This window comes from Ammospiza caudacuta, chromosome 8 (assembly GCF_027887145.1).
Source record: "Ammospiza caudacuta isolate bAmmCau1 chromosome 8, bAmmCau1.pri, whole genome shotgun sequence".
Taxonomy (NCBI): domain Eukaryota; kingdom Metazoa; phylum Chordata; class Aves; order Passeriformes; family Passerellidae; genus Ammospiza; species Ammospiza caudacuta.
Window position 1 is genome coordinate 24571775 of NC_080600.1, and position 18361 is coordinate 24590135.

General features: G+C 36.6%; 1 protein-coding gene across 1 annotated transcript in view; it reads right to left on the bottom strand.

The window, feature by feature from the left end:
• The window catches only part of MYO3B (myosin IIIB), a 207385-nt gene that overhangs the window by 131964 nt on the left and 57060 nt on the right, over positions 1 to 18361 (bottom strand). The window contains exon 10 of the mRNA XM_058809484.1: positions 9105 to 9170. Within this exon, the coding sequence (XP_058665467.1) occupies positions 9105 to 9170 (66 nt within the window). The remainder of the gene's footprint in view (positions 1 to 9104; positions 9171 to 18361) is intronic.

Genomic DNA, 18361 nt, shown 5'->3' on the forward strand with positions numbered 1-18361 from the left:
TGTTCAACTTGACCTTGAGTCTTTCCAAGGATGGGGCATCTACCAAGCTCTGTCAGTGTTCCACCTCAACCCAAAAAAGTCCTTCTGAGATCTAGTCTGAATTCACTCTCTTTTTGCTTAAAACCATTACCTCTTGTCCTATCAGAAAAGGCATTTGCTTTTCAGTTAAAATGGATTATCTTCAAAAAATTACACAGTTCCAGACAGGATATCTTGTGTTTATCGAAAGTGTGAAGAACATGAAAATCTTAGACCTGGTGGCCTGCAGTTATTAATATGAATTCTCTGAGCTCTGAACACTCACAAAACCACTCTACAGACAGGATGCAGAAGCTGCATGAGAGTTTTTCTATACACACGGCCCCTAGGTGAGAAATCAAAATGTCCAGGATACTGCACTCATTGTGGAAGCCTAACAAGAAGAGACATTTTGGGGAAAAAAAGTTCTTAGCTTCTCTCTAGCATGCCTGAAATGTGAGCTTTTAGATCTGGAAGACGTTTTAATGAGCACAGGTAAGTTCTGTGAAGGAGGTGGTCTTGGAGATCTTTCAGGTTTCTGTCCATAATCCTACCAATCCCCCACTGACCATTCACTTTGTGTGCATGCTTCCCTTTGCAACAACCAATGTTTATCTATTGTTTCATCTAAATGCAGCCTTCATCCTCTGGCAGTAGGATATTGCTGCAGTCTGTGTTCATGTAGGATTTCACTTGAAACACGACCAAAACTCTGTTAAATTGCAGGATAACTAAGTTAATGACACAAGACACATCAACATGATTCTGTGATCAAACTCTCTCTGTTCCAAGCTCAGACAGAGCACACCTCCTCTTGTGCCAAGTCTGTGCCTGCATGGGAATAACAGAGTCCTTTCAGATGGTTAATGAGATGACACACCAAAGCAGAGAGCTACTAACCAACAGCTGTGCAAGAGTGAGGGAAAGCTGCTTAAATTCATGTCTGTAGCTTCATGTATGAGTACTTCAGCTTCAGGGAAGAGACTAACAGGAGAATGAACATTTCCACTGGAGTTGGTTTAATCCATCAAGTCAAACGGCAAGTTCCTAGCACTCATGTCACAAAAACACAGCAGCAGAAAGAGCAGGTTGGCCATAAGGAATTGAAGTGTATGAGGCACACACCCTCCTTTGCCTCTAAACAGCAGAAGTTTTGACACAGTCACTTCTAGAAATTAGCCCTTGCTAGGTTTCAAATGCAGTAAACAGCTTTCAGCTGTCACTGTAGGTACTGAGGGCTCAGTCTGTACTCAAACATTCAGTGCCAATTTGATGTCTCACCAGGCTTGCTGCGATGGAACGTACGATGGAAAGCTGTCATGTGACACTGAAAACATAGCCCTTATGTTTCCCAGTGCATACTCCTTTGCCCTTATTCCTCTCTATGTAGGAAAGGCCTATTGATATTCTGCTTCTACACACTGTCAGTTCAACTGTGTTGCTTTTAGTGCAACATGAATGCCTGCTGCTGCTCTTAGTAAATATCATCTGTAAAATAAAAATTCTTGGGCCACCACTTAAGTTCTAATGAAAAATGATGCATCAGACTGCTGGTGTCACTGCAGGTGTTCAATAAGGTGTCATCATCCCCTACTAGAAGCAGTATTGACACTACAATGCTCTTCAGAAATAAACAAATATAGAATATCAGCTCTTACAATTCTAAAGCCTGCACAAAGGTGAGAATTATCACAACATTTTCTAATGACCCACACTCTGACATGGAATTATAATGTGTGGAAAAGTTAACTATATGTGTGAGTTCAAACTTGCCAGTAAATTCAGGAAGAAGATGTATCCAACATATATGCCAGAAAAAAAGACATCAAAAAGTAATAAACATTCAGTAATGTCAACATTTGGAAGAGTACAGTAAAAAAACAGCTTTTACAATTTCCCTCATCACAAAATATTCTGAAATCAATGTGTGCATTGTACAAGTGAAATACAACATAAAAAACCCTATTAATGAAGGACTTGCTTCTGAAGAAAAAAGAAAACAAAAACATCTTCAGCTTCTCATCTGAGCATTCATTTAAAACCAGTTTGGACAGTTAGCTCAGACACTGTCAAACATCAACCATACTGCAATTATTCATAAAACCAGTAAATGTGCTGCACCTGCAAATTCAGCCAAATTGTTTGGCTCATGGAAATTAAAAAAAATATATATATAAAAGGTGGTGCATTACTTTGAATTGAGGAAATTGACTAGCAAATCGACTAGCAAATCTACTACAAGATGTGTTTCAAATAAGGTATGATGAAAGTATCACATTTAGTCTCCTATTCTTTTAGATCTAAAATAACAGAAAGGCTAAGCAAGCAGAGATTGAAAAAAGAAACAAAAATTGTAGGTTTGCCTTGACAAAAGTCAATCCATTATCTAATTGGAAATTCCAGTATCTTCCATCATGCTTTCTTAGCAGAAAATTAATTCTCAGAATTCATTAGCGTCACTACATTAAACATTTACACTAAATAGGTTGAAGCCATTTGCTGCAATCTCACAGCCAGGCTCCTAAGCACCATTTCCATTCTGCCACAATTACAAGCAAAGATGAAGCATTTATTAGCAGAGGATAAGAGCAGCCTCCCATCCACACAGACCCATCCGAGACAGCCTCTAAAAATTCACTGGCTGCTTGCACTCGGATGATAACATTGTTGGAATTGCTGGGTCTCACAGTGTAAACAGCCATTTCACGAGGGGCGAATCAGATGGCTCAGAAAGAGAGATATTTATCAGCATTCATGAGCTAATATTTACTAATGAATAAATGGAAAGAAACAGATTTCATAAGAACTGCAGTGGTGGTCTAAGTCTTCTGTGTATTCAAAAATAGAAAAATAATTACTAACGTTACTCACTATTGCAGCCAAATCTAAGTAGAGCAGCAGCAGTTCTTTCATTCAGAAATTCTCTTTCCTTTGATCTATTATGATCTATTTGACCCCAAGTACTTTCTTTAAAGAGAAAGAAATCAAGTAGCTGCAACTCTCACATCTTAGTTACACTATGATTTATCACCAGCATTTCGGTTTTTTTCAATTACTACATTTTGTAAATGCTACATTTTCTCGTGATTTCTTATCTGCTAGAAGTATATTGCTGGAAGTAATTTTGCCTCATAACCCCAATACCCAACCAGACTTCAAGCACCTATTTAATATCTACATGCATGGAAGACACATAGCTTAATATTTGGAAGAAACAATGACTCTATATTAGACTACATTAGAGCTGGGGAATTCACACAACAGCCTCTGGGTAACAGTGAAATAAACTCCCTGTGCTGTTCAACTGTTATCTGTTGGCTAAAGTCCTCACTGCCACTCCTCTGGTCCCTATCTCCCTGCCACTCCCTGCCTCATCAGGGTGCTTTCCGCATCACCTGCTCCTCTCCCAGCTCTAGACCATTCTCCCCTGCCCTCCACATATTTCGCTCCTTGCACTCCTTGTCTAGCACTGAGGAATCTTTCCAAGACTGTTATTAGGATAAAAGAACTTTCCAGGGTTTTGAACCAGACTCCAGGTCATCCTAAAATGCTAAGATCCTCTCATCCCAGTCCCAATAAATACAGTTACCAGACTGCCCTCAAAGATAGAGAGGTTCTAGAGTGTTCAGCTGAGGTTCTAGAGTGGAAATTTCCCAGAGGAAGAAAGGAAAGAGTAAGGTCATATCCTCTTGAAAGGAGGGAGCATTCTCTCTTAAGCAGGGAGAATGAGGTGTCTAGGTTCTGAGATCTTTTTTTTTTTCGACTCTGCATACTTACCTGATTACTTACATCACAAGGTTGCTTCATGATGCAAGATTAATGAAATCAAAACCATGACCTCAAATGGGTTGACTCCCCCTGCTTAGAGAAATGGAAGGACAGACACTGACAAGGCAGGATCATCTATGACCACACACTAGGCTAGAAACTTTCCAGTCAAGGAAGGAAAAATAATCTCTGAGATTATTTTAGCTTGTTAAAATGCTCAGTACCTGAGTGTTCCTTCCACCTCTGAACCACATGTAGCTGTGGCAGGCACTGGTCAGTTACGTGCAGCCAAGAGGTGGAGAAGACATTTCATAAACTACATCTGTAATAAGATGCAGGAATGTGCCTGCTTCTCTGACACTTCCCTGCTTTCCACTTGCAGGCCTGCCCAACCCCCACTGCTGCAGGTCACTAATTCACAAAAGTGAACCAAAAAACTGTGACAGCCTTGCCAACAGCATTTCTGTTTTCAGTCCTAATTCAGCAGGACTCACAGGACAGAAATAACCTTATCTTCAGGACTATATATAGCTGTCCCTTTGCAGAAAGCAAATGCTGGGCACTAGGGATATGTGTGTAGGTTAAATAGGGCTCCTGTCTTGCACAGCATCCCATGATAAATAATAAGGATTTTACTGTTCATTCTGATACAATCAGATATCAGGATGAAAGACTGAATTTATGACAAAGAACTCCATCATCACATGCATGGTATAAATTCTGATGGTCAGGACACATTTATAACATTATTGATCTGCCTTTTGGTAGCAAATGCTGTAAACTACTAATCCTCCCTAAGAATGAGACAAATACTCAAACACTGAAATGTCAGCATCACCTATTTTCCTAATAAATCTTCTTTCAGTGTAATGTTCAACATCAAGCACCATATAGTATAATTTAGAGCACACATCTGAAACATAACAAAGATTCTATTGCACTGAAATTGTAAAATTAGGTGTAGTAAATACCTTTGCCTCTTCTAAATCTTCAAAACTTACAGTAGGTTTCCTAGCTTTGTTTGGGCTGAGTAAGCATTTCAAGTTTTTTGGGCTCATATACATGGTTTAGAGAACAAACAATAGAAACTCCATGGAGTTGCACCTCTTGCAGATCTTTAACATGGATCTGACAATCGTTCATGTTGAAATCTTTGAAATTTTACCAGTGACAACAGAAATACAATCAGAGCAACTCTAGGGAGAATCTCAAAACCACAATACCCTTATTTCTTGAATGGTGAAATTTATGAATTGCCTTTCACCAGGAATGGGTCTACTCTGTTTCTTTGCTCTCTCCTTGAAGGCCCAGAAAAACAAAAACCCTTCAGAACCTTGGACAACTGAAGCTTTTTGTTAGAAACAGTATGTTTTGCATGTGTACCAGATATTCTCCCTTAGGTACATATCCCACTTTGACACTATAGCATGCAGCTGATTTGAGGCAGGATTTTTACTACAACTACTCATTAGAAACTTGAAGATAACTCTATTCATTGTATATGTCCATTCCTCTGTATAAATCCATATGTTTCATGCAATGTTCCAAAGTGGCAGAGATCTTTTGTCAGGTACTTTAATTCAGTATTTCAAGTTCATCTGCAGACAGATTCTGAGAGTCTACATCAATGAATGAAATGCAAAAATGTACAGATTTGGTGATAACCTTACACATCCCAGTCTGTATCTTTTTGACATTTGCAAACCTCTGCCTTCCCAGACACTGTGAAATTAATAAGTTATGTCAAATGCACATCATGTTCTCAGTGAAAGAAATGTAAAATATTCTTTATGTAACATGAACAGAATGTCACTAAACAATTGCTGAAATTGTGAAAAAACTTTATCTGCATTCAGAGAAGTTAAATATAAATGGACCACTTCAAACCTATATAATCTAGATGATCTATCAAGCGAATAACTCAAAGTAGACTCATCAACATGAAATTCAGCTTGCTAAGCCATGTTTAAATTAAGTACAAAACAGTAAGTTTATCAGCACAAAAAATTATCTTGGACTGTATTTGCAATGTCATTGCTAAAAGTTACATTCTGATGATAAACATGACCATAAATCCTTAAGTTCACATTTTGACTTTATTACTTCCTGAATTTCTTAATTCTTTAATCCCCTCCAGCTCAAGAATGACTAATTAATTCAAAGAACTATAATAGCTCATCATTGGTTAAATAAATTTAAAAGGAAAATGTCTGTCTCTGGAGATACCACTACTAATTTTAATTAAAATTACCATTTTGTGATGTAATGTAAATAAAAGTTATTGCATTCTTCTGCTACAAGAACATATTAGCTCTACTGTTTATTCCTCAAATCGGTCAAACCAAGAAAATTTTTTGCCACTGCCGTGGTAGTTTACATGGTCTTACAGGTATAAGTCCTATTGATACATAGATAAAATGAAGGTAATCAATTATACCTCACATGATGACTGGAGAGCCAAATTTTCATACACAATCACAGCAGTTTAGATGAGTACACATACATAGAACTTTACTGACCTTATATCAATAAAGTATATATGTGCTGCCTGTATCTTAGTAGATAACAAATACAAAATTAGGCTGTTGCCAGAAATGAGAGCTGAAATTGTGTCTTCTCTGTATTTTTAAAAACAAAATATCTAACTCAGATTCCCTGTCCTCACTGTAAAAATTCTTATGGGAACAACACATAACGTTCTTCATCTCAAGTCAAGGTCAACAGAGCTGGGAATGGAAACAGATTGACCAAGCTAAAAACCATCTTCACACTCTCAGTTCAGATTTTGTAAACATTGCATCTGAGTAAAATGCTGCTGCAAAATCTTAATCTCTTGGGGTAATAGTATCATAACTAAAAGTATAGATTTCATTCCTGAAAAATATATGATCATGATTTCAGCAGCTTAAAGATTTACCAACAGTGAAACTTCCAGCTTAAGAATGTTGAAAATCACTGGAATATGTTAGAGATCACTTATAAAAAAAATCCCTCTCGAGACAACAGCATTTCAAGGGATGGCAAAATGGGGTGAAAAAAAGCTACAGTGACCAGGTTTGGCAATCTTAGCATGAACAAAATTATTGCATAAACCAAACAGAAATCAAAAGCTTAGCCAAAGCTACATGCTCGGTTTTGGTCAATACAGAGATCTGGCCTGCAACTTGAACAGATAAGCTTGTTATGCAAATGACGTTAGCATCAAGAAGGAGGCAGATAATGAAATCATTCAAAAGCTAACCACTCGTCACAAGGGTGACAGAAACATCAGGCAAGGTCCTAACATATGGACAAAAGGCACTATGGAATTTATACAATCACTGCTTTTAATTTATCATAACTAGGCTGTCACAAGGCCGGCATCAACAAATGCATAACTAATGCATATAAATGAGCCAATTATCAGTAATGGCTAAAAGGTTTGCAGTTGCATGATCCAATGTTTCATTATCTAAATTTTTCTAGGAAGTCCACTAATGTAAATCTAAGTCTCCATAAAAACATCCTGTAACCTCTGCATCATAACAACTTTACTAACACATGCCCAAGAATAGAACAGTGTCAGAGAGAATTCAGTTTCTGTAGTCTCCTAAAGGCAGCTATAGCACAGGGTATTTATTACAATTGTTGCATTTCTCCATGTTAAGAGAACCATGTATGAGTATATTTCCTTACTTCACCATGCACATCACTATAAAAATGAAAAGCAAGGCTTGAGAACCTGCAAAAGTTGATGATGAGGAAGTAATTAAGCAAAAGTAAATAATAATCCATATGATTAATAAGATACAATTTCAATATATAAAAACCTCAAAGGACAAGATTAAAAACAAGTTTTGCCACGAAGTATTAACATCTGACTTGTTCTATGACCAGTGCATGTTGAACTACATGACTGAACAAATGCTAAGAAATGTTTCACAGAGTTTTTTGTATTGTTCCAAGGCTCAGCAGGGACTTCTAAAAGGGAAGACACCAAGAAAGAAAAACTTACATAACAATGCTGAAGGTTAATGCACAATGTTCCTGACACAGGAATGCAATCTTATTTACCAGGTGCAGTGACTTTCTAAAGCACAAGTGGAATATAATCCATTAGTGCTGGTCCCCCAGAATTTAGACTACAGCCTTTAAATACAATGCAACCAATGGTTTTTTATACAGAATGAAATTTATCCATCACTTAGTGACCCTTGTACTTAAACACTGAATCTGCCATAGATGCCAATGTACCCTGCTGTGTAAACAAGGACATGCATTATGGAGATCAGAACTTGGATCAACCTGCTCTAGAGGAATGTACTTCTGCTACCTACACTGAAGAGATTCTGAGTTACACTGCAGCAATAATAATAACAACATCCTTCCTCTGTAAGTCAAACATTACACTGTATCTCACCTTCCTGTCTGCTTAAAGATCAGCATAGTAAATATCAGCATTTTTCACAGATTACTAATAAAATTTGCATTAGTGTTTTTATTTTCAACTTCTTCTAAAATGGAAAGACATTACTACACAACTAGTTGAAAAAGGTATCAGGTAGGGATATTGTGCTCCACCATTAATTGGATACACCAAGGAACAAAACAGGTGCACAAAATGCACATGTGCATATTTACAAACCTATCATGAAAAGTCAGTACTGACAAGTGATGTTATAGTAGTATTCCCCACATTACACAATTTGGGCTGTAATTGGTTTCAGTGAAATAATGAAGAATATTAAAAATCACTCATAAAAGTGGCAGTAAGATTTTTGAATACAACGCTAGCAACTACTAAACTATGATTTCCTAGTGTCACTGTAAAAAGAAAAAGAGCAAGCAAAAGCATATTTGCATATTTTAGTTTGATGACAGCTGCATTCATCATGCTTTCCATACTATTGGTGCTTAATTAAATATATACAGTACCTATATATATATATAACCTACTGAACCCTTAGTGAAGTGGAAAAAAGGCATTTCTTTTCCTTCTTATCTTTCAAATTCTTATTTTAAATGACCAGCAGTTATTTTCACTAATCCTTTTTTTCCTCAACACAATATTTCAATGGAAAACTATCAAGGAAATCAGGTATATTTGATAAATCTGTTCCAGGTCCATCAAAACCAAGAGACTCAAATGAAGAAAATTACATAAGAAGATCAAACTGTGCTGTAAAGCTTTTGAAAAGTGAAGCATGGTCTAGAGTTATGAAAAGAAAACTGTAGTTAAAAACCTGAAAAAGCAGTAACTCCATAAGAAAATTCTGTTTTCAGATTGGCACACATAGGTCTTGCTGAATAAGCTGTTTTAAAAGGGAAAAAAAACTCACTGTGAAATGAAATGGTTGAATCCTCTGCACCATTTTTCAGGATGTAGCAAAGTAGGTGGAGGGTTTCTGAAAAACAAAGATTTGAATTTTAAAATGTTAATATTATCTCACAGATCAAAGATGCTCCTGGTTCCAGCAGGGAGAAAATGTTACTGAGAAAGTAACAGTTAAATTGTCTATGGGATGCCTTGAGATGCATGTTGGTTTTTCTTGCTGTTGCTTATTCACTGGCAGCTCTCTTTTCTTGTCCTTCTCCTTTTATGTCAATACCTTTGAAGCTGGTAGTCAGTACAGCTCACAATGTACTTCCCAACCTGTCCCTTTCAATTCAGCCTGACTGAAAATGTAATATTAACCTAGACATCAAACTACTTTAACCCTTTGCCCAAGATCACTTATTCTGATCAAAACTTTTAAAGTATGGATAAGAATGAGCTGTAGGATTTTCAGTCTGGGTTTCAATCTGTATTCAGTTTGGATGACACTGTAAACTCTAGAACTGTTAAAAATAGATGCTATTTCTAAACATCTAGCAGACAGTATTTTTATATTAAATAGTAAGACAGCCTTTGTAAAAATAATTTTTCAACTCTAATACATTCCATGGTAGTTGACATAAAATTCCTTTCCATCGATTTTTACTCTTACAATTTAATTACATAAATATACAAAGCAAGACCTACAGGTCACATTGAGTGAAGCAAATTTTAAGAGGCTCAAATTTAGGAGGACCAGCTTACAGCAAGAATTGTTCATAAAACCATATATTATATTCTACCATGTTATCCTCCAGAGGTTTCCTCTGCACCTTAAATTTTGCTAAGTACTGAAGCCTAATTGAACATTTTAAGATTAAACTTACAGAGGTCTTTGATGAAACCTTAATCATCTATCTTTTGCTGCATTTGAGGGTCACATATTACTGAACTGTCAGGGAAAAACAATCACAGTAAGACTTCTTCTACAACATAAACACAATAATACTGTAGATTATATAACAAATCACATCATTTCTACTGTGGCCACATTCCACAGAATAACATTGCTTGGATACATCTCACAAAACAAAAATGAAAACAGCATAAGCAACATAAATTAGTGCTGATTTGCTCAATAGTCAGGAGTTTTTCATGCATATTCATTGAAAAATGAGTTCCATTGAACAATTACTCTAAAAAATGCAAGCAAATTAATTCAAAAAAATTGCTGTGGCTTTGTAATAGATGGACCATTTTGTTCATCTGCATTTTTTCAAAACAAATTCAGCCAAAAGATTGCACTGCAGCATGACAAGTTTGCTGAAATTACTATCTTATTACCTTTCTCTTTTGCTTCAGAAGACTAAGGGAATACACCTTTCTTCATGAAGTGAAGAAACCCGGAATGTATGAGATGTCTATTAGTTAGCAAATATGTTATTAAAGAAAAAAATATATCATTGGTTATTTTCAATCAGAATAACACTTCATGGTTGCCTCCCCTTCACCAGGCTCATATGTTTATGCACATCACAGAATCTGACTTTTTTACAAGCAGAAAAAAAAAAAAAAAAAAAGACTATTTCTAGGTATACTTCTAGAAAAACAAATCCTATATCAAAGAAAGGTAAAATTTAAAAACATCTTTGTCTATTATAACAATGGTTATAAGCCCAGACATCCCACATCTGTGACCACTGCAAACAGCTTTAAGAAACAGCCAGCTGGGGTTAGTGTATCTTTCAGTCCTTACATTAAAGGAGCAGTTCTCTATCAGACATTCTGGATTCTGATGAACAACCAGCTTCTATTATGCTGTGAAGTACAGTGTATTTCCTGTTAGAATTATACTAGCACTGTCTACTGAATATTTACAGTGAAGTTTTGAATTTCATTGCGAAGTAATTTGCTTTTTCAAAAGCTCAATTACTATTAATGAAATATGCAGTTTTGCCTTTTCTATTCACAATGTTCCAAAAGGTTTTCCAGATGGTAACAATAAATGATGCTGACAAAAAAGCATATGGGTTTGGGGGCTTTGTTAACAATCTCTCAAGGAAGATTTTTTCTGAAAAAAAGATGCAGAGATACTTTACATTAGTTGCAGATGTTATGATGGAAACAGGTGGAATTTCATCATGGAAGAACAGATCAGCAGAGGACATGTCATTCAGGAAATACAGTTTGTCATTTGCAGGTTAATGATTAATGGAGAAGGCCATTTTCAAACCATACACAACATTTTTTATCTAAGAATTACTGAACTACTAAGCTCTCACTGATAGCTGCTCTCTTTGGCTGACCCAAATCAACACAACCAAGGAAGGAGTAACTACAGATGTTATCTTGATACTTTTGTATTTGTTGATAGAAGATACTATGTTATTCTTAGTGCTTTTGTAGCAAAACCATTCAACTCTCTACTTAGACAACTAAAATTTGATGCTTCAGGTATACCATCTGCAAAATGAAGCTGATAAAGAAAGTCAGAACCTTCATTCATTAGCATCTGTAAATTACATTGGTTTCCCTTGGTGAAAAACATTAACTACAAAGTAAAAACCCAGTCAATCCTTTTCTGGCATCATGTGAATAAATGACTTCCAGAAGGAGGCACAACAGCATCAGCTTCCTACCTTCACTTTGCCTAAGACACTAGAAAATGTTTCATGGTGATCCCAGAAAACACCATGGCACCTCCAGAGGGGCACTTCTGCAGTAAAGACTCTAAGTTCTAGGGTAATAGGAAAAGGCAGAAATGCAAAGGTAACTCTAAACTTTTTCCATAAGCATAGCTGGTCTTTTGCAGTTTGAAATTAATACACCATTAAGATACCTCTAATTCATATCCTGAGTCATATTTCATTAAAGAGAAAGGTAAAACAACTCATTTGCATCATCAGATGCTAAACCACAGAGAAACAACATTTACCTGACCACTTCAGCTCAAGGATCAAACTAGGGCCATTTTGAATTCCAGACTGTGTTAATTCCATTATTTGGAGTTCTGTGGCTTTTGTGTACTTGCACCAGCCAACATCATTGCATTTCATTAACACCTGACTATTTCTGCAGCACTCAAAACACATTCATAGAAGAACTAAAAACCTACCTCTCATTAATTTGCTGACATAACTTAATCTAGTTTTTTAATGTAAAATTAGAACACTCTGCATGCAATCTTTCAATCATTTCTGCCACAAGCTGAAGCACAATACAGTCTTATTTTCTATCATATTTGATGGAAATTGTGAGACATAGATAGGAATATTATTGGGAAAAGCAGATATAATTGGGTTTGTCTTTTGAAAATGCCCTCTTTGATGCAAGATGAGTAATCAACCATTTATTTCCCAACTTCATTTATTTCCCAACTTTGTCTTTTTTCCTTTATTCTTTCTATAATTCCTAATTAGTCCCAGAACTACATGCTCTATTTCCTTACTCTAATGCACTGCCCTTGTGAGTAGTTTTTCTATCCTTATTCAGTGCTTGCCACGGTCACACTAATGCTGTTTTTCACCGAGAGTTTTGCTTCAGCAAAGAAAGCAGGGTTGAGACTGTACAAGACACCCATTCAGGGGAACAATGCTCCTTCTAAGGACAAGAAGACATTAGCAAGCTTATCAACCAAGAACTGCTGCTGAATTCTGACTGATACACACACAGCTGTATGCTGGAAATATTTTAATCTATACAGCTTTATGTGTTCCCATCATTCAAACTGCCTCCAAAGTCACAGCTGGTGAGGCAAAATTGATCATTTTACCACAGTAAGGCAAATGATGCAGTCCAGTGAGCACCACTCATCCTTTACAGGTTAAACTGTGAACCTAATTACAGATCATGGACAATAGGTATTTGTTGATAATGAGAAAAAATAAATATTTCCATTTATGATAAAATTTTAAAAACTGAAAACACATCTACTATTTTTAAAAGTACTTCAGTAAACATATTCATAAATTTTACCAACAGAAATCACAACAGTGCCCCCAACTACCAAACTGCAACTGATCAACCCATCACATTGTTTCTAATGAGAAATTAGCAGATGAACAACCAACACCTGTCACCAGTACAGACTCTGACAATCACCACCCCCCATAAGCTGAACTATTCTTCTAGCCAGCTGAAGACACTACAGTTCTGTTGACAGTTTCCTAGGTTTATACACAGCTAGTTTTTACACAAAAATACACTCTTTGGGCATATTTCAAAACACTAAGTGAATAAGATTTCCTTACAAAATAAAAAGGGTTATTTTATTAAAATACATGAATAATGTACAATAATAAACTTGTAGGAGAATTTACATAATATTAAAAGTCCTGCCACTCCAGAGCAGGACTCTCCACCTTGTGTAATCCTCCAAAAATAACCAGGTAATTCTCAAAAGAACTCAGAAGATTTCCTGATACACTTGGTTTGTGGCCCATTCAAATTAATAAGAGGTGTTCACTGATCTGAAAGAAAACTTCAGACCCTAAACACTCTCCTATTCATCTATCTCCTACTGAAGTCCACTGAAGTTCAACTGACTTCCATTATCGTATTTCCCAAAGCCCACTCAGCAGGAAGTAGTGTACTGTTATCAGCTCTGTGAAGGCAAGATAGAAACTATAGAAACTTGGAGAAGTGGAGAATCAGTACAAAATCATCCTTGTATATAGAGGCAGGCCTTTGAAGTTGATTTAGGTTGCTTTTTTAGTGGAAAGATATCACCAATCTGAATGCTGTTACATGGAGCCTCCATGGCTGGGAACTACAGCAGCAATTGGCTCAAGTGACCAGGAGATCAGAAAGAACACAGGATTTACAACAAAACTGGAAACTATATCAGAAGCATGGGACTGTGGCAAAATAGCTCCAGTCCCAATGCAATTGTCTGCCAATTGAGTAGTCTAGGGGGATCCAAAGTGCACCAGTCTAGAAACATTTCAGTGCTGCACTTTGTAGCCAATGTCTCATGAAGCAGATTGAGGGATCCTATGATTACTCATTTTCCCAAGTTTTGGCACACCATCCCATTACTCCTCACTGGTATTTTCCTTTTCCTATTTTTTCAAGCTGAAGTTCAGTCAATGAGTCCTTGCTAGCTCCTCTGCTAGAGCTCTTTTTTTCCCCTTTGAGAGAGGCATATTCCCCTCAGGTGATAGTAGACCAGGTGTTGAACAGATCATCCCATGGTCAACAAACTCACAATTTTTCCAATTAAACCAGTCTCAGAGCCATGCATTGAGCTGATGGATCTGCCTATTCTTATTAATATTATTCCTTGCTACTGGAAGGATTCACAAAATCACTATCTGTGCTCCTGATCCTTCAATCAATTGTCTCAAGGCCCTGAAGTCCCTTTTGACTGCCCTCAGATTTCTATTTTTTATTTCATCACTGCCAGCTTGAGCAACCAATAACAGACAGCAATTAGAGGTCCTTACTAGACTGGAAAGTCCTCCAGTAATGTCCCTTTTCTGAGCCCCTAGGGAACACTGGGAAAATTATCTTTGTTCTGTGAAGAGGAAAGATGCAGTACTACTTCCCAGGGGAAGTTTGGAGGAAAGGGGGAAGAAGGAGTTTGCTCTCCAGACACATTTTCACCAGCAACTGAGTCACTTCTAAACAGTGTCATCTTCTTTCTCACTCTCCCCCTCCCTTTTCTCTGAGGACTCCTTTTCTTCTGTAAATATCTAATACAAAAGTGTTAACTTGCACTTCAACAACTTCTCTTCTAGAATTATCAAAGCCATATATCTATTCAAATAATGTGTGAGCACCTTAATTCTAGCAAGGCTGTGCTGCTTTAAACCAAGACCAAAATCTATTGAGGGAAAAGAATTGGTTAAAACCAAGTAGAACACATGACACTGCTGCCTCATTACTGAAACAAAAATATTCTTCTTGCTTAAGTATTTTACTATCTTTTAATTACAGAAACAGAGTTATCTGATATTTCCCCTTCACTGGAATTTTCCATAGGCTATACACAGTTACAGAAATCTGGACTCAATCCAACAGCATATGAGGAATTTATATTGAATAGAAAGTTAAACAGACTGCAGAATTCTAATTACCTGGAAAGGTCAAGGGTAGTAATGCACTTTTTCTAGTAAAAACCAGACTGGATACCTGCTTTCCCTCTCGCAGAAGAGAATTATGCCTATGTAATCTATAACATTTGCTTCTTTTTGCTTATGTGTTTACATGACTATTAATTTTGCTGCCATTAAGTAGGTGACTTAGCAGATTAACAATGAAATATGGGCTCAGCTGCAAAACAAATTCAAACCCACCAATGAACAAAATATCAACTAGCTCTTTAAAGCACACTTAAATCAAGATTTATTCACAACTTTCCTGCTTATAATAGTTCATCAGGCAGAAAAATAATGAGCAAAAATAAACAGTAAAAGGTAGTCAGTTCCAGAATTATGCACAATCTCCTTTTGACTGTCAAGATTCACTTTATGCATTGCCAAAAGAGAGGTGCCTCAAGAAGACTAAAAACAGGCTGTCAAAAGAGGCTTTCTAAGAAACCTCCATCACAGGAACAATCTGTGATTCAAAATGCTATGTATCTGATAAACACCACCTTTAAAGTAATGAGTACAGACAGAAAAATGTACTAAGCACTCTAAATTATCTTGAAGGTCAAATAATGACCTTCAGAAAATGTATCAAACCAAATCTCAGTTACGTAATTTTTTTAGTCCATACAAACAGAAAGAAATAGATGAAAAAGTATTGCCAAGTGTTCTGCTTGGAAACATCTGGATTATCTTTGACTTTTTCCCCTGAACATTGCAATTCACAGGCCACTGGTTTCAGTCAGATTTGGCATCTGCAAGGTTTCATTAGCCTTTTTCAGAACCTGACAAGACATCATTTATTTCTGTCATTTATTCTTCAGTTTCCAGTTTCAGTTTCTGGCTTCACTGAGACAGAAACAAGTGTTTCATTTCAGAAATATTTTTGGATGGAGGGGAAAACATACGGCTTTGCATTCCAGTGGCCAAGCTTCCAAGCAAAAATTCAGCATAATTGACTTATAATTGTACTTTGTTATCTCATTTATTCACAGAAGTTTCAGAGAGTTAAAGAGGCACAAGCAAATTAAGAGCAATTGAAACAGGGGAAGTAATAGTAACAATTTTTATTTATAACCAGTGTTCATCTTTAGTGCAATGTAGTATTTTGCTTTTCTATTAAAATTGTTGCTCTGTGAACTTGCAAAGCAGTAGAATGTCAGTTGCCAAATAAATGAAAATAGCAATACTTCTGTGCCTGACTGAAATACATATGGTGATGTCTAGACACTACACTTCTGTAGCTGGAATATTAAAATACTGCAATTACACAGCATATTTGTAGAAATTTATGGAGAAGCTAAACACCTTCTTACATCTGAAAGTGAAAATCCCACAGATAAATTTCAGGACAATTCCTGAATTGTGTGCATTTCACACTCCCACTGTACATTAGCCAGTGGACTGAGTGGGACACCTGCCTGACAGCCCTGCCCAGTGAAGCAGATCCACTCTTGGAAAGCTGAAAGCTGGCTCAAGAAAGACACAGAGGGATGCTACAAACTGTTTCTTTCAAGCATAGGAAGATTGCCAAGGGAAGAACTAGACCATTTGGAGTCTGCCATGGAACAGTGTACCACAGTCCTGTGCTCCTGCTGAGATCTCCCTCTGCCCAGGAGGGCAAAGCAAAGGCCCTGTCATGCCATGGTGCCTCTTTTTTCAAAGAGGAAGACACCTTCTCCTTCCATTTCACAAAGGTGAGCATTTTCTTAGTTGAGGCTCTAGAGAAGTACAAATAAACCTAAAGGTAACCCCATAAAAGAAGTTTATTACCACATAATTATGTGACTGGTACTGAACATGCCATTCAATCACCACACTAAGCAAAAGCAAGCACTTGAACCCTGCACTTCCTAAGGAATTAAGCATCTTTGTATGTTATGACTCAAAATTTATTACATTTTTCAGCTTAGTATCGTATGAACTGGTATTATTCTGATAGCTCTGCCAGTCTAGTTCAGAAATAAACACTTGCAGAAGGAACACATTAGTTCAAGGTGGCACATTTCCAACGGACCATTAGGAGGCTCATTATAAATATTCTGAAGCAATAGACTGAATAAATGCTGGAACCTAACGAAATGTGCAAGACATGTAAGAGTATCATTTTTTTTTAGAAAAGGAATTATCATTTAAGGTAATATGTCTTTTGAGCAAGAAGACTGTGTGTGGAATGAAATGTATTTGTTCCCTCTCCTATTCCATCCAATAAGCTTTATTCTAAAATAGTTGAATTTCTGTCTGTTAAAAAAACCCCTAACCTGTATGGTTTAGGAATACCTGTACATTACAACTGGGGTGAAGCCTAATAAACACAGTATACGAGAAACATGAAAAAATTATTCATTACCAAAAAGGTCCCATGACTGCAATTCAAATAAACCCTCTCTTAGGCAGAACTAAATGACAGTAATACAGTAAGACTCATCCCAATAAACCTGTAAAGATGCTAATGTAAATCTCATGTGTTTCTTGAAACAGTTGGACAGGCCATGGAAAATAGTTTGGGGAAAAAATATTGACTCATGTAAGCTGGGGAATCTAGGAAAGGATAGAGGTAGCTAAACCACATGGAAGGGAAGAGCTGCTAATGATGGATGTAATGTGTAGCAAAACAATTAGTGATGCAAGAAGAAACCAAAAAACAGCTACAGAGCTGATCTATTAAAATATCATGGAATACATGAAGATCAAGAGGGGGAATTTTTTTCTTTTAATGCAAGATTTAATCCTCACCTCATGGTGAATATTCCATGGTAAGCTCTGAAAAGAAGTATCTCCTGAATAATTTTAAAAATTCAGAGAATGAAGAACTGAAAGAAGCAATGGTAAATGACAGACATAGGACAAGGGAACATTTTGAAGATGGGAAGCAGCTCCTTGGCAAAAGGAAAAAGACAATGCCAAGATTGGGAAAAATATCAAAGTACTAACAAAGTGAGAAGCGCAAAAAGTAGAAATGAGAGACAAAAAAGATGATAAAGACAAATTAAAATCCCCAAAGGCAAAACTAGGACAGAGAAGTAAAAATACATCTACAATAAAAATAGAGGGTATAAGATGGAACACAATTCTTCCTTCCTTCCTGAACTTCCTCTCAGTAATTAATTACGAGTAACTATGGTGATCACATACTTTTTAACATGACACGAGCACTCAATTTTAAATAACACATAGAATGGCTAAACAAAGA